The 25,948-nt window shown below is 48.4% G+C and overlaps 10 protein-coding genes across 10 annotated transcripts; 4 read left to right on the top strand and 6 right to left on the bottom strand.

The window, feature by feature from the left end:
• Positions 1-44: 44 nt before the first annotated feature.
• On the top strand, positions 45-1,548 carry pfa4 (putative palmitoyltransferase with autoacylation activity Pfa4; the record flags this gene model as incomplete). Its single annotated transcript, XM_058447235.1, has 5 exons — positions 45-379; positions 430-601; positions 651-950; positions 1,008-1,086; positions 1,142-1,548. 5 exons carry the CDS (start codon positions 45-47, stop codon positions 1,546-1,548), a joined length of 1,293 nt encoding a protein of 430 aa, XP_058312646.1.
• Positions 1,549-1,676: 128 nt separating this feature from the next.
• N7498_000171 (uncharacterized protein) lies at positions 1,677-2,196 on the bottom strand (the record flags this gene model as incomplete). Its single annotated transcript, XM_058447234.1, has 3 exons — positions 1,677-1,823; positions 1,871-2,005; positions 2,062-2,196. 3 exons carry the CDS (start codon positions 2,194-2,196, stop codon positions 1,677-1,679), a joined length of 417 nt encoding a protein of 138 aa, XP_058312645.1.
• A 1,842-nt stretch (positions 2,197-4,038) lies between these two features.
• N7498_000170 (T6SS phospholipase effector Tle1-like catalytic domain-containing protein) lies at positions 4,039-5,616 on the bottom strand (the record flags this gene model as incomplete). The annotated part of the gene is made up of 3 exons (XM_058447233.1): positions 4,039-4,382; positions 4,460-5,380; positions 5,436-5,616. The coding sequence occupies 3 exons, from the start codon at positions 5,614-5,616 to the stop codon at positions 4,039-4,041; spliced, it is 1,446 nt and encodes a 481-aa protein (XP_058312644.1).
• Positions 5,617-6,544: 928 nt separating this feature from the next.
• N7498_000169 (peroxidase/cytochrome P450 family protein) lies at positions 6,545-11,589 on the top strand (the record flags this gene model as incomplete). The annotated part of the gene is made up of 14 exons (XM_058447232.1): positions 6,545-6,635; positions 6,694-7,295; positions 7,359-7,523; positions 7,582-7,690; positions 7,746-7,835; positions 7,886-8,228; positions 8,279-8,970; positions 9,021-9,109; positions 9,182-9,243; positions 9,305-9,781; positions 9,840-10,335; positions 10,414-10,644; positions 10,709-10,985; positions 11,045-11,589. 14 exons carry the CDS (start codon positions 6,545-6,547, stop codon positions 11,587-11,589), a joined length of 4,269 nt encoding a protein of 1,422 aa, XP_058312643.1.
• A 705-nt stretch (positions 11,590-12,294) lies between these two features.
• N7498_000168 (WD40 repeat domain-containing protein) lies at positions 12,295-14,457 on the bottom strand (the record flags this gene model as incomplete). Its single annotated transcript, XM_058447231.1, has 2 exons — positions 12,295-13,857; positions 13,909-14,457. The coding sequence occupies 2 exons, from the start codon at positions 14,455-14,457 to the stop codon at positions 12,295-12,297; spliced, it is 2,112 nt and encodes a 703-aa protein (XP_058312642.1).
• Positions 14,458-14,465: 8 nt separating this feature from the next.
• On the bottom strand, positions 14,466-15,600 carry N7498_000167 (uncharacterized protein; the record flags this gene model as incomplete). The annotated part of the gene is made up of 2 exons (XM_058447230.1): positions 14,466-15,445; positions 15,507-15,600. The coding sequence occupies 2 exons, from the start codon at positions 15,598-15,600 to the stop codon at positions 14,466-14,468; spliced, it is 1,074 nt and encodes a 357-aa protein (XP_058312641.1).
• Positions 15,601-16,994: 1,394 nt separating this feature from the next.
• N7498_000166 (uncharacterized protein) lies at positions 16,995-17,715 on the top strand (the record flags this gene model as incomplete). The annotated part of the gene is made up of 5 exons (XM_058447229.1): positions 16,995-17,053; positions 17,275-17,300; positions 17,354-17,463; positions 17,519-17,544; positions 17,598-17,715. The coding sequence occupies 5 exons, from the start codon at positions 16,995-16,997 to the stop codon at positions 17,713-17,715; spliced, it is 339 nt and encodes a 112-aa protein (XP_058312640.1).
• A 529-nt stretch (positions 17,716-18,244) lies between these two features.
• Positions 18,245-19,297, top strand: N7498_000165 (uncharacterized protein; the record flags this gene model as incomplete). The annotated part of the gene is made up of 1 exon (XM_058447228.1): positions 18,245-19,297. One exon carries the CDS (start codon positions 18,245-18,247, stop codon positions 19,295-19,297), a length of 1,053 nt encoding a protein of 350 aa, XP_058312639.1.
• Positions 19,298-19,789: 492 nt separating this feature from the next.
• Positions 19,790-21,355, bottom strand: N7498_000164 (sugar porter family MFS transporter; the record flags this gene model as incomplete). The annotated part of the gene is made up of 1 exon (XM_058447227.1): positions 19,790-21,355. One exon carries the CDS (start codon positions 21,353-21,355, stop codon positions 19,790-19,792), a length of 1,566 nt encoding a protein of 521 aa, XP_058312638.1.
• A 419-nt stretch (positions 21,356-21,774) lies between these two features.
• N7498_000163 (putative UDP-glucose,sterol transferase) lies at positions 21,775-25,042 on the bottom strand (the record flags this gene model as incomplete). Its single annotated transcript, XM_058447226.1, has 7 exons — positions 21,775-22,070; positions 22,124-22,262; positions 22,315-23,026; positions 23,076-23,843; positions 23,905-24,141; positions 24,193-24,820; positions 24,883-25,042. The coding sequence occupies 7 exons, from the start codon at positions 25,040-25,042 to the stop codon at positions 21,775-21,777; spliced, it is 2,940 nt and encodes a 979-aa protein (XP_058312637.1).
• Positions 25,043-25,948: the final 906 nt, after the last annotated feature.

Here is a 25,948-nt window from a genome sequence, read left to right as displayed (position 1 = left end):
CACGATTCTTCCTCTTTCTATCGAGCAACATTGCGGACGCGGAGATGTTCGGCAATGATTTTGAAATATCTCGGCTGGCCATTCCAGCCGTGAGCATCCTGATCAGCTTCCTGGCTTACACGTCCCAGTACTTCTTCCTTCATTTCGAGTCCGTGCCGCTCCGGAAGGATGAAGTCTGGAAGATCAACATCTTCGCTCTGTGCATCTGGGTCTGCTATTTACGGTCCTGCTATGTAGATCCTGGCCGACTTCCTGCGAGCCAGAAGAATGCCAATACCAGTCCAGAAGAGAAGGCCCAGGCTACCCGTCGGCAGCGATGGTGCCGTAGATGTGAGGCTTACAAGCCGCCGCGCGCACATCATTGCAAAGCTTGTCAAAGGTTGGAATCAAAGCCGATTTGAGATTTAGCATTTGCTGACGCATGCTCAGATGCATCCCCAAGATGGACCACCACTGCCCATGGACATCAAACTGCGTGTCGCACTTTACCTTCCCGCACTTTTTTCGGTTCTTGTTCTACGCTGTTGTTGGCATGGGATACCTGGAAACTTTGATCTGGGAGCGCGTATCTTTTGTTTGGGGCGCCCGAAACCTGCCCAGCGTGAGTTGATTGTCTCATGGCACTCGTGCAAACGCTGACTTCCTCTTAGTACCTTGGACCCAGTGTGGGGCAGCTTGTTCACCTGTTTCTTCTGTTTGTTGTCAATAGCGTCACTGTGTTGGCCCTTTTTATCCTCCTTGTGCGCACTCTTTATTCAATTTTGTTTAACATCACAACCATCGAGTCCTGGGAGATCGAAAGACACGAGACCCTTGTGCGGCGAGCCCGTGTTCTTGGTGGTTATCTTGACGGACCCGCAGGACAAAGATTCCGAATTAAGAAACAGGAGTTCCCTTACGATGTGGGGATATTCTCCAACATGAGTCAGGCAATGGGAGGAACTAGCAACGTCAGTCTTTATTTGCTCTCGTATGACCTATTGGGATGGGATTAACACTCCTTGCAGATCTTCAGCTGGTTTTGGCCATTCACGGCAACCCCCGACCGCAAATCTGGTTGGGAATTCCCAGTCAATGACTTTGAAGGTATCCCAAGAATCACCACTCATGCCCTTGACCAGTTCCTTACCACATTTTCTAGCTCCTGGTGTAACTTGGCCGCCGCTGGATCCCGATCGCATTCCTTTCCCAGCGCAGACACCCTCCACAACTGATTCCCCAATGATGAAGACCTACACGTCTGCTCGAGAACAGGTTGAAGCATTTAAGCGCCGGCAATCCGATGATATGAACCGCCGCCGGCCATTTTCGAAGGTTCAAAGGCGCAAGCGGTTCCACGATCGATTCGAAAAAATTGATCAGAATCAAAGCGAAGATGAAGGCCAGCCCGGACCTATCTATGGCGATGACTCAGATGACGGTGAAGAGTCATGGCGAAATGCTGACGGAGAGCGCCTACAAGACTTTGGGGTCGATGAGGATGTGGAGTTCTACGACGAAGATGATATCCCATTGGGTGTCCTCATGGAACAGCGAAGGCAGGCTTAGTGATTCTGGGTCCTAGATCCCTACATTCCTACCTGTAGTTTCTCGATACACATGATGCAAATACTCCATCGACGGCGAGATCTTATCTTTCAATGGAAAAAGACCTTGAAAGTGCGACCGCCAAACGCTTATACTGTTCCAGAGCCAACAATTGAAATGGTGCCATTGGTGCGCCAGCACAAACTCTTACTCTCCATCTTGCGAATGATGCCCTCGCCCTCGATGACTTCTCCAAAGACAACGTGCCTGCCGTCCAAATGAGGTGTTCTCACGAACTGGTCAAGTTCATATGTTTGTATCTTTCATTGCAGGTCTAACTCACGGTAATAATGAACTGGGATCCATTGGTATTAGTAGGACCGGCATTGGCCATAGATAGCAAGAGAGGCTTGTCGTGCTTCTTGACAAAGTTCTCATCTTCAAACTTCTCGCCGTAGATCGACTTGCCGCCAGTTCCCTGTAATCCGAATCGTCAGCTCACGGCTGTAATAAAGTTAGTCGATGGGCACCTACATTGCCTCTGGCGAAGTCACCACCCTGGGCCATGAAGTCAGGAATCACACGATGAAACTTGAAACTGGCGTAGCCGAAGCCCCTCTTCGCCTGTTGCAAGGGCGAGGAAGTTGCCAGCGGTCTTAGGGACGACATCGTCATAGAGCTTGAAAATGATGCGGCCCCATTGTTCCACTAGGTGTAGTCAGTACAGTACTCTTAAAGGAAGTAGATCCTAAAGCATACCATCACCATAGTTAGGGATATATACAATATCAAAATAGCTGTTGGCCATGGTTACTTATGTTGGAAATTGGAGCCCTCATCCTAAGGCGCCAATATCGGTCGGCATCTCTCTGCCCCGATGGCTGCTGATTGGTCAGCTAGGCCCATGAGGTTATTGGAAATGGGCGCCCGTATATGCAGGTTCCTCATCTATATCGCCTTCTTTGCTTCTTTTCAGGGGGTTTCCCCATGGACACCGGGCAGCGGTGTAGGAGAACATTTTTGTATGCATTTCTCTTAGAAAACAGTTCTCAGGGGTAGGATATAAATATCCCCCTGAGAACGAGTAGAAAAGACAATCAGAATTTACCATCAATTACCTGTCTATCTTCTTTTCGTCTGATTATCTACCCCCTAATTCTCAACAACTTAGATTCGCAACATCGGATATGAACCTTTAAGATCTATAATGTACAAAATAGGAAAAGTTCAAGTCGGGGGAGCACCGCGTTTAGAAGAAGGGAGTTTTCCGACCCCTCCAACCGTTCCACTTTATAATTCGAGTGTCACGAGCATGAGGGAATATGTTCAACAGTCAATAAATTACACCACATGTGTCCGGACATAATGGACCCCGGTATTCCTCCTGCGTTCTGATAACTCGTGCGCCTGTCCCCATGCCCCAGAGACTCAAGTGGTAGATTCAGTAGAGTTGTGTGATGGTTGGATAGTGGAGGTTGATTCATCTTGCAAGGGAGTGATATCTCAGCACCGACTTCTCGCAAGACCTCTTCCCTGAATTGGATAGTGGAATACATGGTAGAGTATGACTGCACGCGGATAACGGGGAGTTTGGCGCTGTACGTTCATACAGATGGTATTTGTCAACCAAGTTCCCCGGAGAACCACGGGTCGAGGACGACTCCAGGTAGTGCCCGCAGCTGAAATTTCGGTGACGCACCACGTCGGTAGCTGTCGACACGTCATTGTATCATATCGGAAAGCATCTGGCTACGGCCCATGGATTCTGCTGCATTACCAATTATGCAAGGGATAGTACAATACAATACGTACTTTGTACAGTGGTATCGCGTTCAATCGCCGGGAATGCCGGGGAGAAACCGTGGAATGACATTTATCAAGACGGATTCGTCGCTACTTCCAATTGAGAACTCCCCATTGGTAAAATGTGCGACACGAGTGTCTCCACAGACAGCTGGGTCATGTAACATGCAGCTGTCAATAGCTATGTCAAGTGGATCTTGGCGGCCCGTCGTTTCGGCCCTTTCGCTTCCGTTGCGGACCCGGGCGGTTCGGCTTCTTAGGAATGAGCCGTAGGAATTCTAATGTCGCCAATTATATAGGCTGAGAGTTCGGCTCTGATAACATCTTCTGGGGTTTCTTCTTTAGTCACGCTTGCCGTAATTAATAGCTAACCAAAAGGGTGTTTGTTGCTTGTCTTTGTGGAGCTCAGGTGTCTTCCAGGGGATGTCACTATGTCTGATCGCAGATCAGTGCAACCTAAGGCTTCAAATACATTGTCTACTATGTGTGCTTTCAATTTATCATTGAAGTGACAGGCATGCGCAGTAATATTTCATGTAATCAATCAGTTCACGCAGCTATTAGTACTATAAACTACCTATCGATGCAGCAAATCCATTCCACCTTTACATCCTTTGCGCCAGTGTTAGCAATTTGCTTCCTTTGGGTCGTACCAAACATCTGAATGAAAGGTTCCTTAGAAGACTGTTTTCGACTCTCAGCCATGGTTCAGCGAGTTGTCTTGGCTGGAACTGGCATTGCCTTGTGGAGAGCACTCTTGGTGCCATCTGCAGCTCTCTCTTCGGAGGCGTTTGACGTTTGATTAGATAGTCTGTTGCGCAATTTGCTCCAGGTGTAAGCGATGTTTGCGACGTTGGGCAAATTGGGGTTGTCTCCGCCTCTGGGAGGAATAGACTCCTTGTCCAGAATGCCCGCTTGAATCATCTCCTTGACACTTGGATCGATAACAGCATCATTGGGCAAGTCCCGTGGTGCTCCCAAGTTTGGAGGCAGATGGCGCGGGATCCATTTGCCATTCTCCAGCTCAAGACGGGTGAAAATTGGCAGGATTTCTGACGATGGTATTTTGTTAGCTGTCTAGACCCAATTGCAAAAAGAAAGAAAAAGAGCAAGAAAATGGAAAACATACCAAGGATCCACCAAAGTAGAACCATAATGAACGGGGTACCATGACCGAATCGGAGGGTATCATGGGGCTGATTAGTCTTCCTCCGAAGTGAGAACGCATCAGTGCCAGGTTCCTCCTTTCCGGGGAATGCGTTTTCAGCTTTCGATACGTCGTCCACATTCAGAGTCTGGAATTGCAATTTACTCTCCGATCCCTCGAGGTTGAGCACCTCTTGAAGCATCCAGTTCAAGGCCGTGTCGGAAAGTAAATGCTTTTGGCCCTTTTCGAGTCCATAACCACCGCCGATGTCGCAGTGATTACCAGCAAACCAGACCTCTTTAAGGTCAACAGGTGGGCCATCCGGATCAATGTGGAACAGAGCTGGCTTAAACTTCAGCCTTCTCTCATGGATGGCCACGGCATGCCGGATGTATTGTGCTGGTGGGTTTGCAATGACCTTGTAGGATTTGCGGAAAAGCGGAATTTCAAATTGACCCACACTGTTGACACAGTCGAAGAGGCCAAGGAAGTGGATTCCAACATTTGGCCGGCAAAAGGTCTTGTTGAAATTCAACATGTAAGCTTTTAGCTTGTCATCGTTTTCGGTCTGAGGATCGTTGCCACGTGATTGTTGGAAGTCGCTGAATGTATCCCAAGCGAATTGGACCATTTCCTCATTTCCCTTCGATAAGAGACCCAGATCATGTATCATCTCAGCGAGGAACCGGGCCGTATAGGCGCCACGAGAAAAACCGAAGATGTAGATGTGGTCTCCCGCTTGGTAGTAACGCATGACGAAGTGGTAGCCCGCCAAAACATGCTGTTGGAAAGAGGTACCAACTGCCTGGTCGACTGTAGTGATGATACTTGACTTGACTTTGGGCAAGATATTCCCGCTTGTCGCACTGTTACCTTGACCTTTGATGTAGGTACCAATCCCCGCTGCCCAAGTGCTTAGCTAAAAAGATACGAACAAAGGACTGAGTTGGCATCTCACGTTGGTAATAATGGAATTGACCTTCCTTGTGTCGATCAAGCATCTGATAGATCTTCACAATATTGGTGTCTGACTCATTGCCCTGGAAGTGGTTTCCGGTGCCATCAAAGCAAAGAATAATCCGGCGTGGGCTAGATGAAGCATTTTTAGAATTTTTGGTTTCGTTGGTTGCGTGAGGCATAGTGGGCAAGTATGGGCTTCAATACTGTGCCAAGGTGGACTTTGGTATTTGAACGAGAAAAATTCTTGAACAAGGGTAGATTACACATAACTAGAGTGATAAAGGGCAGCCATTCCATCCAGTATATATGACTTGCCCAAGAAAGAAGTCTCTGACCATGCATATGTGCACAAGCTTTGTACGACGCCCAAAAACATGCTGGCAGGCCCCATTTGGTGAAAGTTTTACCTTTTTGCGCACCATCATTCCGTTTTCAGCTATGTGAACCTTAATGATCAAGCGTTGAAAGAGCAACACAATCTGCTATGATCCGTGCATTATCAGCTAGATTGAAAAGTTGAATTAGAACAACAGTGCCAGGGGTCGATGATCCTAGGAAACGCGGAACTCTCGCATGGCGGGCTGCGAATGTGACATATTGGGAGTTTGTCCATGGGCTATGAGATCATCGATAATCCCTTTCGAATAGTCTGGGCGGTGAACGATGAAGCTCAAAATGAGTGAATAATGATTAATTTTGTAACATTTGGTCTTCTATTGGCTTGGTAGTTAACATGTGGAGTTCAATTTGGACATTGGTACTATGTAGCATCAGAACGCAAGCGTCGTCCCCAGTCTGTTATCGCTAGGAAAAGCTACAACTGTTTATCGTCGATCACACGAGGATTTTTCTGGATATTGCCAAAAAGGAAATGCCGTGCGACCCAATGTTGGTGATGTCTTGGATCCATGACCAAATGCATCACTGTACGTCAAGGTAGAAAAATACGTACAGTTACCATGAAAATACTTAAAGTTACGACCTATGTCCATTTCCAAAAAGATCCTTTCAATTCAACTCATTGAAAGGCTCTCGAACGCCTTTGATTCTTCAATCTCTCTGTTAATAATTGCCACTTTACATTCCCTATCACAATCTCCCCCCAATATGGGACTTCCCGATGCTATCCCTCAAACATCCCCGGGATCCTCTTGGAATCCTCTGAACTGGGCTCCAAGTCTGCCTTCTCCGTTCAAGCGTGAGTATATGACATCAACCAAACACCGGAACGGTCTATACTAACTCGTGAGTTTAAGTTGCGCTTCATGGATTCTCTTCCCTTCCTGGATTGTTCTCGCTCCCCGAGGCCTCTCTCTTCGGAACCAAGGATCAAGCCTGGTTGAAATCAATGCTCACAAAGCTTGGCCTCAGTGGAGTTTTGACTACGGTTTTTAGTTACTTCCTTTATGCCGCTTACTTGAAGTTCGTCAAGAAGGATGATAAGGGCGTTCTGGACTTGCTCAAGAACAAGGTTTCCGAAGATGTCAACAAGATCCCTGGAATCGGCATCCTTAGAAAGGTCCCTCTCTTAGGAAAGCTCATACCGTCACCTGAAAGTTTGATACGTGTGCCTAAAGGCACACAGTCAGCTTTGAGTAGTATTTCTGGAATCGCACCTGGCATATCCTCGAAGCTCAACCCGGCCAAATGGAAGATTTTTAACAAGAAAAAGATCGCCGAGCAAGAAGATGATGAGAACTACCAGGCGGGAGAGCCGTACGGTGATTCTACTGCCATGGCCACGGGAATCGCCACTGATCTGAAGTCTATGGGCCTCAGGGGTGGGTTCAAGGACCTTCGCACACTCTTTGAGGTGGCCAAGACCAAGGGAAAGCCTATCAATGATCGGGATATGACTGTAAGTACCAGTACTGGAAGATGCAAATGGGGCAATGAACATGATGCTCACCATTTATTATAGATGGAGAAGATGATTGCAATTGCGGCGTCCTTGCCCCGCACCTCTAAGGCGCGAGCCAAACTTACTGGAATTATCATCGACACTCTGTGGAAGAGCTTGCAGCACCCTCCTTTGAGTTATATGGGCAACAAATTCCAGTACCGAACCCCAGACGGAAGCTACAACGTAAGTTGGCTATTCTATTAAGTTTCCATGAGTGGATTCATTAATAGCTACGATACAGAACCCCCTTCAACCTGACCTGGGTAAGGCTGGAAGCCCATATGCGAGAACAGTCCCCAAGATGAAGCACCTGCATGGTGTTCCCCCTGACCCTGGTCTTCTGTTTGACCGTAAGCTATTTCTTCTACCTCCGAATGTTTTTATAGCCACGCTGACATCTTCGAGTGCTCATGGCTCGTAGCGATGATACCTTCAAGGAGAACCCTGCTGGTCTCTCATCCGTTCTATTCTACCATGCGACGATCATTATTCATGGTAAGAATCAAGGACAATCGCCGTAAATTCGGTGTTTACTGACATTATAGATTGCTTCCGGACCAACCGTGTTGATCCTAGTATCTCGGACACTTCTTCTTACCTTGACCTCGCCCCCTTGTACGGTTCAAACCTCCAGGACCAGCTGAGTATCCGGACCATGCAGCGTGGTCTACTCAAACCGGATTCTTTTGCTGAGAAGCGTCTCCTTGGACAGCCTCCTGGTGTCAATGTGATGCTTGTCATGTACAGCCGTTTCCACAACTATGTTGCAGATGTTCTCCTGAACGTCAATGAAAATGGTCGCTTCACTTTGAGACCTACCCAAACGGAAGAGGACAAAAAGGCAGCTCTCGCACAGCAAGATGAGGACATCTTCCAGACTGCTAGACTGTAAGAATATTCCTCAAACGCAAAGCTTCTAGTACTGACCATGGACTTAGTGTTACCAATGGTCTCTATATTAACATCTCTTTGCACGACTACCTTCGTGGCCTCACCAACACCCACCACTCTGCCAGTGACTGGACTCTTGACCCCCGTATTGAGGTGGGCAGAATGTTTGACCCTGAGGGTGTTCCGCGCGGCATCGGCAACCAGGTCTCTGCTGAATTCAACCTCCTGTACCGTTTCCACTCTGTCATCTCTCAACGCGATGAAAAGTGGACAAACCAATTCATGCAGAAGATCTTCCCGGACAAGCCACTCGATCAACTCACCCCTCAAGACTTTGTTCAAGGTCTTTTGCGCTTTGAGCAGAGCATTCCCGAAGATCCAGCAGAGCGTACCTTTGATGGGTTGAAGCGTGGTGCGAATGGCAAGTTTGACGACGGCGAGCTTGTGAATATCATGAAGGAGAGTATGGAAGACCCGGCGGGCCTATTCAACGCCCGAATGGTTCCCAAGGCACTCCGGATGATTGAAATCAGTGGCATTATAACTTCCAGAAAGTGGAACCTCGCGTCTTTGAATGAGATGCGTAGCTTCTTTGGACTCAAGCGCCACCAGACGTTTGAGGATATCAACCCCGACCCTCAAATTGCTGACCTCATGCGCAAACTCTACGATCACCCTGACATGGTTGAAATGTATCCTGGTCTGTTCCTTGAGGATGGAAAGCCCCGCTTGGACCCTGGTAAGCAAATTTCATCCACAAGCGTTGATATCTGTTAATTAATGGGCTAGGTTGTGGCGGTTGCCCTCCATACACTGTTGGTCGCGCTGTTTTCAGTGATGCTGTCTGTTTGGTGCGATCTGACCGATTCCTCACAGTGGTAAGTGACCGTGGATTGAACACAAGACACCTAGAGAAAAAAAAAAGAAAAAAGTGCTAAAAATGGCTATAGGACTATACGGCTTCAAACCTCACAGCATGGGGATACCAGGAAGTCCAGCAGGATTATGATATGTAAGTACCATTGCTTCCTATCTGTACCCACAAAATTTGTTAACGTTTCCTTTACCCACAGCCTTGGAGGGTCGATGTTTTGGAAGCTATTCCAGCGTGCATTCCCCGGCTGGTTCCCTTACAACTCGTTGCACTGCACACAGCCAATGTTCACTCGCAAGATGAACGAGCAGATTGCACGTGAAATCGGAACTATTGACCAGTACACTCTTCAGGGCCCATCGCCTCCACCTACTCCCAATGTAGCCGCCAAGTACTCCGCCGTGACTAAGATTATGAATGACCAGAAGAACTTCCACGTCACCTGGGCCAAGAACCTCAATGACATGACCCCTGGCAAGAAGTACAACTCTTACATGCTGGGTGGTGACACTGCTGCGAATACAGCCCAGAGAAACTTGGTCAAGGAGATCATGTTCAGCCCGCCTGAATTTATGCAGCTGCTTTCTCAAACATCAATGCATGTTGGCAAGGGGCTCTTGGATGATGAGACTCTCAGCCTCGGCAAAGATTTGAACCAGCTTGATATTATCCGGGAGTAAGCCATCCTTTATCACCAGCGTCTTTTGAAAACATGATTACTGATACGCCTGTAGCGTCGCTATTCCTCTGAATACCCGTATCATGGCCGATCTGTTCTGCTTGGACCTGAAGACCGATGAGAACAAGGGAGGTAGCCTAAACTCTGCTGAGCTTTATACGTACCTCATGAGTGTTCGCACTTTTGGCTTCAACAACTTCGATCCTGCTCTGGCATTGCGACGCAGAAAGGAAGCCCGTGAAGGGTCTAAGATTCTGGCTGAGACCACCATCAAGGTTATCTCGGGTAGATCCGACGCCCAAGGAATCGTATCCAAAGCCACTGGAGCCATTACCGGGGCTGTGACTAGCACCATGTCACAGATCCCCTTCGTCGGTAGACTTTTCAGCAAGGCCAGCAATAAAGCTGAAGCAAAAGTAAAGACTGGATCTTTGAGGTGGTATGGCCAGAACGTCGTCAAGGAACTTATCTCCGCTGGAAAGTCTCCGGAGGAAGCTGCCGACATTTGCTGGTTGACTGCTGTCGCTGGCGTTGGTGCGCCAATTGGAATGGTTTGTGCCCACTCCACTCCCCCTTGGTTCTATCTTTGCATGGAAACAACTTGTCTCTAACATGGCAATCTCCTCTAGTTTGCCGAAATCTTGAATTATTTCCTACAAGACGAGAACTCGCAACACTGGGAGGCAATTCAAAATTTGTCTTCAAGCTCAAATCCCGAGTCTGCTGACAAGGAGCTACGGAAATATGTTCTTGAGGCCCAGAGACTTACTAGCGATCAACGGGACATCCGTGTCTGTGTCAGCGAGACCACCGTTGATGGAAAGACTTATAAGCCTGGTGATGTGGTTATTGTTCTATTTGTAGGGATACCAGGTCCGGTGAATGGATAACTGAAATAAATGCTGACTATTATACTCTGAGTAGGGCCCCGCATGCAGGGACACCGATGCCATCCCTGAGCCAGATCAGTTCAAGCTTGACCGGCCAGAGAGCGCCTACATCCACTTAGGCTACGGGCCTCACGCGTGTCTCGGGCGCGAAATTGCCATTACCTTCATCACTTCCCTTGTCAAGGTGTGCGGCAGTCTGAAGCACCTTCGCCCCGCTCCTGGTAAAATGGGAGCTCTGAAGCAGATTCAGATCAACGGCGACAGGGCGTATCTCAACGACAGCTGGTCATACTTGACCACCGACCCAACGAGTAAGTTTTGCTCCTATGCGACTACCCAGAGTAGAACTGATACTAACATGTTCTTGTAGCCTGGAAGGTTCACTTCGATGGCGTGGGAAAAGGCGTATTCCGCGCTCCCAAGCTCGCTGCTACTGCTGCCAGTGATATCAACTACAATGCTCTGAAGAAGCAGCAGGACGAGTTTATCAAGAACAAACTCTCCAAGCTCATGCCCAACGGCTCTGATGCGTCGCAGTACGCGAATGGCACGGCTGACCCCCCGAAGCCAGCGGCTTACAGCGAAGCCGCTGGTGCAACTGTCCCTGTGCCCAATGGGTGTCCCCCAACCAATGCCGTTGATCAGCAAAGCAGCATGCCAGACTATCAGGGCCTTCCGGATGGTCAACAGCAACAGCAACCTTCCACCAAAGAAAACGTCGGCGTTTTGAACCGAGCCTTCACTGAGCTTGGTGAAATTGACCAGAAGACAGTAGTCACTGCTCACGACTTCGCCCTTGGCTTCGTCAACAGCGTGCCCGGAGGAAGCTCGGCTTCAAAGTTGACTCACGGAATTTCCCAAGGCTTCATCCCTAGTTCCAATGGTGCTTCAGGCAGTGCAGGCGAGCAGAGATAATAGTCGAATGTGGGAGGGGATATCGCACCCCTCAGGTGCATGGTTGCAAGCGATGAGAACCGTCCAAAATTGAAAGTTTGAGTTTCCGGATGTCTGCAATGTGTTGATATGGGGGCTTGTTTGTGCCTTGCCAGCTAGGAAGAGTATGTAGAGGGAATCAATTTGCTGCGTAATATATGCAACCATTGGCTTTTCACTCACGGCCATGCAAGGATAACACCAGCGGCTCAGATCTAGCATCTTCTGGCCGATCACTCTCCATCCATCATGAATATGATGGATAGGATCATTGCCTACTATTATGTTGTTCTATACATCACATAAGGGGAATCGATATGAAATATGCCCTTGACGTAGGTGTTTTCGCAAGAATGCAGTAGCCTTACGATCCTTCTTGGCTAGACTTTATCGCATCTTTCGAACATTGGAACATTCAGATGATTTCTTGTCACCCTACAGTGATTCTCAAAATCGGCTTGACACGAACACACTTAATCACTCTGTTCTGGTGAATGAGAGGAAACAGACGACATTAGATGGTTTCCTATACAGGGAATAAGGGCTTCGGGCTATCTAAAAATTATATACTGTCGTCATTCATGGTTTAGATAATCCACTTATAACATGTGGTTTCTTTTGGGCGGAGGGCTATGCTATGACTGGAAGTTGACTGTATTCCGAAAAAGCTAGGTTATCTAAAGAGATTCAGTGCGTGGCAAAGAGATTCAATAACCTCGGGGAATCAAAGGTGAAAAATAGCACCTGTCCCGACGCACAACCAAGACAGATTGTCGAAAGTGATCCGGCAGAAGAAATTGGGCGATACTCCGGTGGCAACCATAGCAGGATGTTCGAGTTGAAAGAGATATATCTACCATTGGAACTGATATTATATCCTTTAAATCGTGGCATTTCGGGGTCGGTGTTGGTCGGCCCTCTCTCTGAAAATAAAGACAAGCAAATTGTACCTCTATCAGTTTCAAGGTATGAGTTGGTAATGTCAAATGATTTCACTGAAGCGACTGTTCCAATGTCGATGGTCTGAAAGCAGCGACCCGTGCTAGCATCCCACACCTTGACGGTTTCATCGTATGAAGCGGAGGCGAGGAGCTTAGAATCATAGGATAAGGTAACCGAGCTAACCCAGCTACTATGACCCTTTAGGGTCTGTAGGCAGTGCCCGCTAGTATCCCATAGCTTGATGGTTTTATCGCTGGAAGCCGAGGCGAGGAACTTAGAATTAAAGGAGAAAGTGACTGAGATAACCCTACTACTATGACCCTCGAGGGTCTGTAGGCAGTGTCCGCTAGGATCCCATAGCTTGATAGTGGCATCTTCTGAGGCGGAAGCGAGGAGCTTAGAATCATAGGAGAAAGTGACTGAGTTAACCTGGCTACTATGACTCTCGAGGGTCTGTAGACAGTGCTCGCTACTGCTAGTGTCCCATAGCTTGATAGTGGCATCGTTTGAGGCGGAGGCGAGGAGCTCAGAAGCATTAGAGAAGGTAACCGAGTTAACCCGGCTACTATGACCCTTAAGCGTGCGTAAGCAGTTCCCGCTACTCGTTTCCCACACCTTAACGGTAGCATCGTCTGAAGCTGAGGCGAGGAGCTTAGAATCATAGGAGAAGGTCAGTGAGCTAACCCCGCTACTATGACCCTTTAGGGTTTGTAGGCAGTGCCCGCTGCTCGTTTCCCATACCTTAACGGTAGCATCGTCTGAAGCTGAGGCGAGGAGCTTAGAATCATAAGAGAAAGTGACCGAGAAAACCAATTCACTATGTCCTTCAAGGGTTTGTAGGCAATGCCCGCTACTAGCATCCCACACCTTAACGGTTTCATCATTTGAAGCGGAGGCGAGGAGCTTAGAATCATGGGAGAAGGTAACCGAGTTAACAGGGTCACTATGACCCTGGAAGGTGTGTAGGCAGTGCCCATTGCTAGCATTCCATATCTTGACGGTAGTATCTTCTGAAGCCGAAGAAATGAGTTTGGAATCATGGGAGAAGATCACTGAACAGACTGAGTCGCTATGACCCTCAAGGGTCTGTAGGCAGGCGCTCCAACGCTCCCTAATTGTTGGTTTTTGAATTATCCACGCTGGCTCTTGTGTCGTAAATTGCATCCTTGTTAAGCTCCTGGCCGGGCTAAATATTAGTCCTGAACTGTACACTTGAAGTGGATGATTCTCAATCGCGATTGTATGGTATAGAACAAAGCGGCGTGCATCTCGAACTCTGCTAAGTAGCAGCGAATTCTCCGCGGTTGTCTAGAATAATAACGTTAAAACAGTGTCTTAGCTCCACTGATGGAAACAGACCTCAAGTAATCTCTCCAGCCTTCGTATCGAATCTACTCCCTCTGATAGGCTCCTTGATAGGCTGAGAGCCTCGAGCCAATGAAGGTAGTTATCGTGGAAGAAAATACCCACCGAGCCACTATCCTGGAGGTCTTCGATCGCGTTTTTGCTTGGAGAACAGCGGTTTAGGTGATTAGCCCAGTAGATACTCGCGTACCGTATTGCGGCGAGTGGATCTGGATCTAGCTGTTTAACCTGATCGATTGGATATCCGGGGGACACTAGGCTGTACAAATCGCATTGTAGCGTCCTGGCCAAGGCTCTTAATGACTTTGAAAATATGGAATAGTGTACCATGTCTTCTCCGTTCGGAAAAACCTCATCGACTGCTTCTCGAAGCAGAAAATCCTTGGTTGACTGATGAACTAGAGAGATTGTGCGCCCTCGGAGCGTTAGGAAAGAGCCACAAAGCCCTATTATACCCGCTAGATCAAAATCGTCTTCGACTTCTTCAGGTACGTCGATGCAAGACGCCAATTCATTCAATGCGATATGGCGGTAAACGGTCATGATAACGCTTAGGAGCGCTTTACAGAATTGAGCTTCATCCGACTCGCTAATATGGCCCAACATTCGCTTATAAGCTTATCGAGGCCAGAAGGGAATTCTTGTAACTTCTTCCGAACGTTTCGTTTGTGGACCTTGCTGAGCTGTTCACAAACCAAGGCTACCCAGAGGAAAGTATCCTGTGCATTTGACAGCAAGTGCTGAGAAACAGCATCCCTGATTTCATTGGTATATTGCTTCTTTGACGCCAATTGCTTCACCCTGAAGTCAATAAATACAGCGACGGCCTTAGTGACGGACACCGCATTCAATTCAAGACAGAGTTTGGCCTTTTGTGACGTCTCGTCCAGAGCCTCTTCGATGGTTGGCCAGTTTCGGCTCGAGACGATCCATTTGATATGTGGATATGCTGATGATTTCTGGGCGATAAATTCAAGAAGGCGATCTAAGCCTGTGGTGCATTCGTCGAGAGCATCGATGATTAAATAGGTGGTTTGTAACAGCGGGTCCCCGAGGATACCAGTGAGAATTTCTAATAACGCTTCCCACACATTAGCATTCTCAAAGACCTGCTTCCCGGACTTGTCGTACTGTCGCCGTACATAGGATAGGAGGGATGGCTGCTGATCAACCATCATAAATATTAGACCGCGGAGGACCGCAGTGGCATGATTTATCCGTACGTTGGTAGCCTGGCAGAAAAAGTAGGAGATGACAGTGGTGTTAGGAGCGGATTTGGCCAGCTCGGTCAGTTCATCGATAATTCCACAAAAGAGCATTGTTTTACCCTTCCCAGGGTCCCCATTGATCCAGAGCAGTTGACTCTGTTGCTGATCGCGCCATTGTTTGAAATCAGCATGGTTGAGGATCCAGCTGTATGCGTCTCTCAACAGCCCACCCTTGTCCGTCTGGATACGATCCTTGTCATGGCCAGGATTGGTTGTTTGCAGATCCTGTAGGCAGGCTCGGTTTGCGGATATCTCAGATTGCTCTGAGAAGGGAGAATACAATTTTAGTGCGTATTCCCTGGGCAGGGCTTCTTCCTAACCTACCAGTGTGGCAATGAAAGTGTGCGTCGACATGACCATTATTTTGCCCTATCTGAAATCCAGCGTTCGTGCCACTAATAGAGGTCGTAGATACCATCGTCATAGCGAGATAGATTTCTACAGCGGACGCTCGGGAATAGGGTGAGGGGAAGGAGACAAAAGGACGTGATGGAATGTAAGCACCACATAACTAACGTAATTCACAAGCGAGCGGCCCATGTAAGCGAGTGGCCCACCTCAAAACACCATAGTAAATGCGATAAATTACAACTTCATATCTCAACAACCATAGCTTTTCGTAAAGTCTTCCTATATACATGTGCTTTTCATATTAAGTTTAACGTATTTTGAAGGTCTCGAAAGTTTTCAAGATGTGGTGAATTGATAATATGTATTCAAAAGTCAAAGAGCTAAATTACAGTGTATTTTTGGTAAAGATTGTCAAATCAGAATTAAATTGGCCTAGGCTCTTAAATTCGGCTTCTTATGCTCTAAATAAGTAGGATATAAAAGATAAAGGCGAACAACCTTATGATTGTTGAGATATTCTATTCTTAAATTATCGCATTTACTATGGCGTTTTGAGGTGGCCCACTCGCTTACATGGCCCACTCGCTTACCGATTAAGTTAGTTAACGTATTCGGTGCCGTGGATCGTCTTAGACTTATCCTCAACATCACTTTCGTCATATAAATAGAATGCGTATTCCGGAAAGCGGTCTTAAAAGCGGGTATTGGCCATCCACTCTATGTATCAGGATTTGCATCATTAGATTTATTTCCCGGGAATCAAGTCGGAAGTGTATGAGGCGTGATCGATAGGGGATGTGGGGTCGATTCTGGTATCGCTCATGTCGGGTGGGGAGGCAGGGGCACGATGGGAGTTGTCAGGTCTAGGTGCATGTTGGGATGTATCGTCCCAAGGATCAAATTTTACACCTTGTTGAATACCGTAACCACCATGGATATCGAGAGAACTGGGCCGCATATTTCTAGGCCTCCTATAATGACAGACTTGGTGAGTGACAGTTATTGAGGCTTACACCATCGGCTGCCGACAAGCCTGCTGTTCGCCCGCAAACAACAGAGCCCTAGTCAAGACGGCATGTAGCTACTGTTATTCTTTGATATTGCTTAAACTAATAAGACACCCCTCATGGGGGATGGCGGCATATATGCATACTGGCTGAGAAGAAGAGTTGAAGCCACCCAGCAAGGAACCGGTTGCTAGGCAACTCTCTCTACCCCTTTCAAGCAGGTAATTTTCGTAAGCGCGATGTAATTTACGTAACAAGATACATTGCCATACTGGGTGCCTTTTACCATGTCCATCAGTTTCGCGCGGCCTGCTCAATGATTAATGTACGCTAAGGACTCGGCTGTGGGGCCAGAAAAGAGTGGTTAAGTGTGTTTGCGTCAAGCCGATTTCGAGAATGGCTGTATGTAGGATGTGGTTCATATATGACGATGACTTCGACGCCAGCGTCAACGATGACGTCACTTCAGAACGGCGGCGGACTCGGGCGTTTCACGGAAAACTTCAAGATTCAGTGAGCATCATCAAGGTCCCCGTGCGTTTATGCATGAACTTTTTGATTGGGTCTACAAATAAATTGCCTTCATCATGTCTTATGCAGGCCATTGCAATTGCGAAAGCGTTCACATCACGCTGCCGCAGCAACCCGCCAAATCCGTTCTATGCCACTGGTACCTTTGGCTCCTTTAAAGTGAGGCTTTATTGGGTGAAGATTTACTGACACTATGAGTACAGTGACAGTTGCAAAAGAGCCGGTGGAGGTAAGGCTCCTAGGCCAATGGCTATACATTAGTCTGTTGCTCATTGATTTCAGCCTTCTCCATCAACTACTTCATCTCTGAAGATGACATGACGGTGCAAGATGCTACCACAGCCTTGAGGAGATTCGATGATAAAAACACTGCTAGCGGAAATGTGATCGAGGTACTAACGTACACTGCTGCCATTTGCGACCGATGCTAATTACATTTCTTGGTAGCGATATTTCTGCTCTAACTGCGGAAGGTATGTCTTTACTCTACGCAAGACATGGTTAACGTCCCATAACACTTTTGTAGCCCGGCATTCACAAAGACCCCTAAGTTCCCTGGAAAGGTCTTCCTGAAGGCGACGTTATTCAGTAAGATCTCGCCAAGCGAGAGCGAAGTGTTTTCGCACAAGCGGCTTCAGCTTTAACTGTTCAAAATATCGGTAATAGGCATGGTAGAAAAAGATTATCAGATCCTCAAGAATTGGCCCCCTTATTCCCAGAGTACCATCCGAATTATCCGAAGTCTGCAGATTGAATCAGCAACTTATACCTACCTCTCCTGCACCGCCCACGAAGATAGGGAATCAGGAACTTTCACTGCCTCCAATCCAAGACATTTTCCCCGCAATAAGCGTATTCGGCCCAATGAAGTCTCTGTATTTGTTGGAGCTGGAGGTCCACATCTCTACCCAATTAAGACTTGTCTGCGCCCGACACTTCTGAAAAACAGGAACGTCGACGCCCCACGGGGCCAAAACAAAAAAACGCCTTGTTCATTACCTCGTACAAGCGCATGATGAGATAGATAAAACATTTATAAAAATTCTCTCAGTTCTCACTTCCCAGGTTCAGAACTTCCTGTCTTGTCCTCGCCATTCTTCAACACTTGAAAGATTGATCACTCATTGTGTTGAAAAGTAGCGAAGGTGCGATCAGATACACATCACCGAAAACATGTCAACACTAGAGGAAGCACTAGCCACACGAAACCGCCTATCGGAATACCACGTCTACCATGAAGGCGAAGAGCACATCCGTATAACTCCATACCTCAATTTAAAAAAGGAACTTGGATACAACAAGAAAAAGGACGAAGACAGAGCGAACGACTACGCCAGGGTACACCAAAGATCCGACGAATCCAACAGCTACTTTATCCACCGCCCTGTTCTCCTCTTCCACGATACCCCGCGCACTCTACGCCGCGGCAGTCAGAAAAACGGAGATCCGCTGTGCATTATCCATTCCTCTGCTTTCTGGAGAGAGTGGTCAATACAGTTTGTTCCGAATTTATCGGATATCGTCGATCCTCGTGGCGTAGTGGGTTGGGAATATCGCACTAAACCGGATAATAGCACGTCCAACGATGAACGTGCATTGAAAGGGCATAAAGTCCGTTCGTGGAGGGTATGGGGTGAGACCGGGAAGCGGTATCACCAGATGGTTAATACGCGGCGAAATCGGTGGGAAGAAGAGGATTTCCAGCCTGCTAGAGCGGATGAAGTGGTTAGGCTCAAATGGTCGTCGCCATTCATCAATCCCCGACGATATCACTTCTGCTATGCGGGGATCACGTTCTTCTGGGTCGGGACGAGAGACCTCCATGAGGATGAGAAATGGTCAAGAAGGCTGTTGCCGCTCCATCATCTGAAATTAGTTGCAGAGATTCCTGGTAAGCCGAGATTGTTTCTCGCTCAATTTACTTCTGATTTCTCGTCGAAGAAATTTGGGAAGTTGTGGATTTTCGATTCGTCGGTTTCCAAGTTACTTGAGACGGTTGACAGTTTTCAAGGGACGGATGGTTCTGAATTTGAATTGGGAGTCAAGTCGCGAACAGTTTTCGCCGATATACGAGAAACACGTGTATATGAGCTTATTATGGCTACGGCAATGTGTATGGTTGTTGGGGAGTGGCAAAAGCGCATGACGCTTTGGTTCATCCTCATGCTCATTTCCGTGTCGGGCAAGGGTATGAACATGACTGGTGCTGGCGGAGGTGGCTGTTAACGGATCCAAGAGACTTCCGTCTTTAATACCAGAAATTCTAGGCAATGTTTAAAACAGAAGCAACTATGGTTGAGACCAGAATTCAACGATTTTGTCAAGGTCGTGCGTGCTGGAAATTCATTACGTATAAGGGTCCTTGGTGTCCATCGGAGATAGCTCCGAGTCATCTCCAAACTCGAACAAACCATCGCACGGGCAAAATAAGCCTTGCCAGGTGATGCTGAATGACATTCCATAGCCACGGTTGAAGCTTAAGCTGTTCCGGCCGATAGACAACACTCGGACTTCCGCCGAGTTCTCCGTGAATTAGACTCACGGCGTGGCGTATTGAAATTCGGCTGATTTAAATCATAATTTCGGGTAATTGAGCCCAATTAGGCGATTCCAAGATTCAGGGTTCATTGTACGATATTTCCGTTACCACTTTGAAGAAATTATTGGCTATCTGCAATTTAAAATAAAATACATTCGAGGCTTCCATCTCATCGTGAATCATGCTACCTCCACTTCCATACGTCCTCCCTTCTCAGAAAGCTTGTCACTTGGTTCCATCCTGTTTCTCGCTCGTTCCTCGAGTTGCAGTTTAACCCCCGCGACAAAGTCCGGATTTACAGAATCCTGAACCACGCGCCAAAGAGAAGGCCGTTTGCCATCACGGTCGGCAAAGAGCAGATCAACCGCCTCGAGAGGCATCTGCCTGGTTTCTGGGAAGTTGAAGTAAACAAACGGCACGGTCGCAAAGTTAATCACCGCAAAGACGATGTAGCTCTTGTACCCAATGTTGGTAATCATTGGCGGGGTGATCTCAACAACCAGGAATGTAAACATCCACTGCGACACGACAGCCAGTGCAGCACCACGTCCTCTCAGCTTCAAGGGTAGCATCTCGCTAGGGTAAATCCACATGTTGGACTGCCATCCCAAGGTGAAGAATGTCTGGAACAGGTATAGCATAACTGCAGCCGCGTATCCGAGATTCGTTGTTCCGATGCCCACGAAGATCGCAGAGCACATCATGCAAATACCCATACCAGTAGACCCGATCATGAATAGTTTGCGGCGCCCGACTCGATCGATGATCAGCCAGGGTATCAAACTACTCAGGAAGTAGAATATCTGCAGGCCGCCTGCAACGAGCATCGCGTCGTTGCGTGTCATTCCAATCGAATCCTCGAAGACGTACGGACCGAGAGACGACATGACATTGCACCCGGACAATTGTTGGAAGAAGTTGGCAGCGAAGCCGATCGCCACTCGTGAGAATCCGCTGATACCGTTGTCTTTGAACACGTCGGCCCAGGAACCTGCTTCCTCCGCCTCGACCGCGATGGCATATTCAATCTCCTTGTATTCCTCAATCACGTCTGGATCATCGGGGTATCCAGCCCGGAGCGCAGCCAAGGAGATCTTTGCAGCCTCGGTCTCTCCTGTCGCGCACAGGTAACGGGGCGACTCGGGGAGGAAAGGCATGAAGCAGAGAACAATGATACAAAAGATGACCTGGAAAGCACAGGGAAATCGCCACTGCATTGAACCGACATATTTGGAGAGCCCGTAGTCAAGCCAATTCGCCAGGATCAGACCAACGATCAAATTCGAAAGCTGCATCGCCATCATCCGACCTCGAGATTTGGGCATGCTGCACTCGGAAAGCCAGATCGGAATCACGGTCGTCATCATACCGAGTCCGAATCCCGCAACAATGCGACCGACGAGAAACTGAGGCAGTGAGAAACTGGAAGCTTGTAGGGTTGCACCGATCGCGACAATCACGGCGCCGGCCATGTTATTGGTTTTGCGGCCGAATCGATCGCCGTTCAGGAATTGGAATAATGCGCCTATCATGGCGCCGACTTCGTAGGAGGCAACTAGAAATGCGAGGAGTGAGGCTTGAGGGTTTCCGAACGTCCCTAGGAATGTAGGTGATGTTGTCAAGCCGCCCATGAAACCCAGGTCATAGCCGAAGAGGAGGAAGCCGAATGAGCAGCATAGTGTAACCGCGTAAATGAGGTTTTGGCCTTTGAGGCCGAGGTATGTCGGTGAATGTGTGGCCCGCATTTTGGAGAAAGTCCAAGGTGCTCAGTTCAAAACAAACATTCAGGGAAAGAGTGGATTTATACCCGGAGCGTCCCCGCCAGGGAAGTTCAAGTCCGGGGTATTTCTGGGGTGGCCGGGGATTCCCCCGGAGTGGACATCGGCACATCTCCGATCCCTTTGTCGGGTCTCACATTCCATCTCAGAGTAACCGGAGAAATGGAAAGGGTCGTCCGATAAAAGGCAGTATGGCTGAACGTTGAGATCGAAATAGGAAGGTGATAGGCTTTTTCTCCTCCCGTTTACCCAATCAACCGCAGACTGCTGTCCAATGGATGTCGTCCGCTTCTGCGTTCCGAATCATGGATTTGGGCCGAATGGGAAACATGGTATACTGGATCCATGGATTGGATGGTTCTTGTAGTATATACATTAGAAGATAACTATGTAACTACTATTCTAGACGGCGATGCCATAGAACAGGTCTGTGGGCCTTCCCGTGAGCGTCCATGTGAGCGCGAGCGACGGCGACATCGCCGACTCTCCTTGCAAAGCTTTTCCTCTAGCAAGATCCACCTCCTGGCCACCTCCGCTCTATCTTCGGCCGATGATGCTCGCATTTCTTCGTGTCCTTGGGTGATGCGTGACGCCACAATTTGACCTTCCTGTGTCTTGCCCAATGACTCCAACAGATAACGGCGAACTCCACTCAGAGGGTATCCAGCGAGTCCCCATATGCCTGTTACAAATTAGCTAGATGCACCGTGGAAGCGATGGAATGAGATAGCATACCAGCTGGAGGCTTGAAAAAGGCACCAGCAAGACCTTTGCCCACCCCCTTCATCATCCCCTTTGTACCCGACTCTTTGTATCCAAGATGAGGTTGAGTGACCAGACCAGTGACGCCGTAATAAAATCCATCGCGTAATTCCTGCAGTCGAGTCAGTTAGATACAGAAGAATAAACTTGGGAGTGGACCGTACATGACCAGCGGCTCTAAATCCGCTCCGAACACCATGGACTTTTGGAGTTGGCTTCACTGTATTGTCGTGGTAAATTTTGGGCGCATTATGGAAACCCTTGGACATACTGAGGGTGAGATCTGTCGGAAGCCAAATTATAAAATTGATGAATTGCTTTGACATCCTTCCTCCATGGATGCCAACCTCGCCGATGAAACCATGAGGCTTGGAGGATGCGATCTCACTGCTCATAGTTTGTGACTTCTCAAGTTGCAGACTTCGTACCCGATCCAAACCAGAGTCGGGAATTAAGTCACTAGAGGCAGACACGCTGTCTTCACCATCAATATCATCTTCGCTCTGGCTGTCGCCGCGTGTTCCACTCCCGCTTTGACCGACAGAATTATCCATGGACTCATGAGTAGAGTTATTCATGGTTTCTTCTGGATTTCCATTTTTCTGCTGATTCATCTGCTCCTCTGAGCCTTCTTCACTGACGAGTTCGTCGTTGTTGTGCGGCTCGCGCATGCGCCACTTCTTGCGAGGGTCAGGGTGGTGATGAGGATGATTATGACCCAGCTGCTTTCCAGCTGAGATGAGGTCAGAGACCATCTCAGTCGGGACGTCTGCTAGCCCTATTACAAAGTTTGAAATTGCACCGAAAAGAACCTGCGCGCTGGCACTGAGTGGTCCGGCAGGGTCGCGGTAGGTATCGTATTCCATCGGGCGGTTCCTATCAGGTCAGTACACTGCTTTTTGTCCCAAACATGAGAGCCACTTACAGGACGAGGTTCTCGGCCTTCAATCTTCCCATTTCGACCAATGTCGATGCTGCAAACGCACTCAGTCCGACTTGAGTATGTTTGAGATGCCATACAGCAGGGCGATCAGGACAAATAGCGCACCGCAGAGGAGTCAGATCAAGTTGGCGATGGAAGCTACAAGCCCCTTTCTTTGTCCCCGACTCACCCTCCATCTTCTGCGCAATCTCCTGTGCCTTTTCCTTCGTTGAATCCTTCAGAGCCATTTCAATTCCAGCACTCAGTTTGTCCACCGTCAACTGCTTGTGCGGAATCGGAAGTGGGCCAGCCCCTGCTCTTGCAACAATCCGTCCCCAGAATTCCTGGTCACCGAAGAATGGAACGATGATTGTTGGACATCCAAGCGCTAGACCTGCTGCTGTTGTGCCGGCACCGCCATGGTGGATCACACATGATACTCGGGAGAAAAGCCAGTCGTGAGGACAGCTTCCAATGACCAAGATGTTATCTGGGACGCCAACATCTTCTACTCCCAGGTTACCCCAGCCTCTTGAAACGATTGCGCGTTGGCCGGACTTTTTGATTGCTTCGAACACCACTTTGGTCAACTTGATTGGGTCGTCGACAACGATTGAGCCGAATCCAACATATATAGGTGTGGGTCCTTTTTCCAAAAATTCCTTTATTTCTTTCGGTGGTTCGTAATCTGACTTGGCGGGGAGGAAGCTGAATCCGCAGATATCGATATTATCGCCCCAGTCTCCTGGTTTTGGAAGAACGGCAGGGGACCTATAGAAAACGGATGGCTCGTTAGCTAAGCCTTCAAAGTAGGAGAATGTCGAAACCTCACCAAAGATAAGAACACGGAATCTCCAACCTGTGTATTAAACTTGGCGCGGTGATGCTGTCCAATGGATCGAGAGCTAGTATGTTTTTGCGAAACTTGTTCACGAGATCCCCAAGACCTTCCCACACCATCATGTCGACAATAGCATAGGAAACAAAGTTTGCTACCGACGGCTTGCAGTCTTGCTGGTGGATAATGGCTAACGGATGCGAAAACGACTGAGTGGGTGACCACGGCATCCTGAACACAGTTAGACGATGGGGAAATGACGGTCAAAAGCGATAAACTCACGTAAACATGATATGCAAAGGAATTCCCAGCCGCTGCGCACAATGGATATGCGCCAAACTGGGAGGGTTGGCGATAATTGCATCCGCAACAAATGGACGCCTCCGATAATCGACACTATCATCGAAAGGATCTTCCTTGATCTGGTGCATGTGTGTACCGTCCCCCATTTCAAAGCATGATTTCCAGCACCCCTCGATGATCTGTTTCATCTCTCTTCGACGTTTTTGGATGGCTCCGCTCCGGATTGTGCTGACGTTTGGGAGAAGACCGGGATTTTTGACCATAAAGGCCATCAGTTCGGCAGGGTCTCCGCCGATGTTGAAGAATTCCAGTCCGCCATCGAGAACGAAATCGCGGAAGGCCAGGTGAGTGGCGAGTCGAACCCGGTGGCCGTGCTTCTTCAGCTCCTTTCCTAGTGCGACAAATGGCTGGATATCACCCCGTGAGCCGATGACTTGGATGACGATGTTGAGGTTTAACGGAAAGTGCGTTCCGTCACCCTTTGGTACGCTCGCCTTTGAGTTGACTCGTTCAACATCTGATGGCATCGGTGTACCCTGTATTTTGTTCAGAAGACCTGCTAAACTGGGCTTGTGTTCGTTTATTTTGATGTCCAGTCGACCGTCGCCTGTGATGTTGGGTGAATTGTCAGCATTCAATACGGCACGAGTCTGTCCGTGGGATTCGCACTTAGGACTCGAACACCGGTGTTCAATCCATCGCCATTAAATTCCACTCGATCGGTGTCATGAGAAGATGGCAGGCTAGCATTATCGGGCCAGTCCCCTGATTGGGGGCCTCCATTCTGCATGGTTGGCGACTCTGCACCGTTGCTGGCCGCTACTGACATGGTTCGCGGTATTCGCGAAGATTCACGGGAGATCGGCAGGGGGTGGGTAGCGGGGGAAGTCGAGATAGGGAGAGGCCGAGATCATAGAGTCAAGTCGTCGGATAGCCAGGCACACAGCAAGGTAACAGAATGGCCTAGAGATGTTTATGTTGTTTTAAGGTAAAAAGATCCTCGGCAAGAGGTGAAAATAATAGCTGAGCTGCAATCGATGATGTCACTGGGGCATCGGCTTCCCGGCTCTTCCACGGTGGATCCCGATCAAGCTTACTGGACCCTTCGGTGGTTCGGTCCTTATTTGTGAGCGATCCTTCTTATTCTTTCTCTGCCGTTCCCGTGAATAGGCGATGCCGAGGTACTTCAGCTTTCTGCAGGCAAATGTTTACGATACCTCGGAATTTACATCGCCAAGGAGTGGGCAGTGGCAATACCAAATTCCCACGTAAACCCCCAAACTCCCAGAAAGATGTATTGGAATATTTTGATCTTTGGATTTTTGAGAGGGCTGACTTAATGCATTCGCGAAACTCCCCCTTGGCCGCCATCGTGGTCCGGGAGTCTCATTGGGCTTAGTTAAATAGAGCCTAGTTTTATATCCCCCAACTTGGTTTGCTGACCATGATGAGCGTGACCAGTTTCGACAGAGTGACTTTTCGTGTTTCAATTTCTCCTCTTTTATTTGTTCGAACGTCTAAAATGGCCAAAGCCTGGCCATTTGGTTCCAAGGTTTACGAGTCCCACTAGCCAACCGTGCGACGATTCCCGCCTTCTTCCAACCACACGAAACAAATCAGCGGTGGTGGCCATTATACGGCCAAAGAAACGAATGATAAAGAGGCGTACCAGCAGTTTCTGCGGGATCAGTCGTCAGCGCATTGGTGGTTGCAGCCGAGTATGATGCCGCCGACC

The sequence above is a fragment of the Penicillium cinerascens genome, assembly GCF_028974065.1.
Source record: "Penicillium cinerascens strain IBT 15544 chromosome Unknown contig_16_segment0_segment0, whole genome shotgun sequence".
NCBI lineage: Eukaryota > Fungi > Ascomycota > Eurotiomycetes > Eurotiales > Aspergillaceae > Penicillium > Penicillium cinerascens.
The sequence above is the reverse complement of the archived record's forward strand: the minus strand, read 5'-3'. Positions and strand labels throughout refer to the sequence as shown.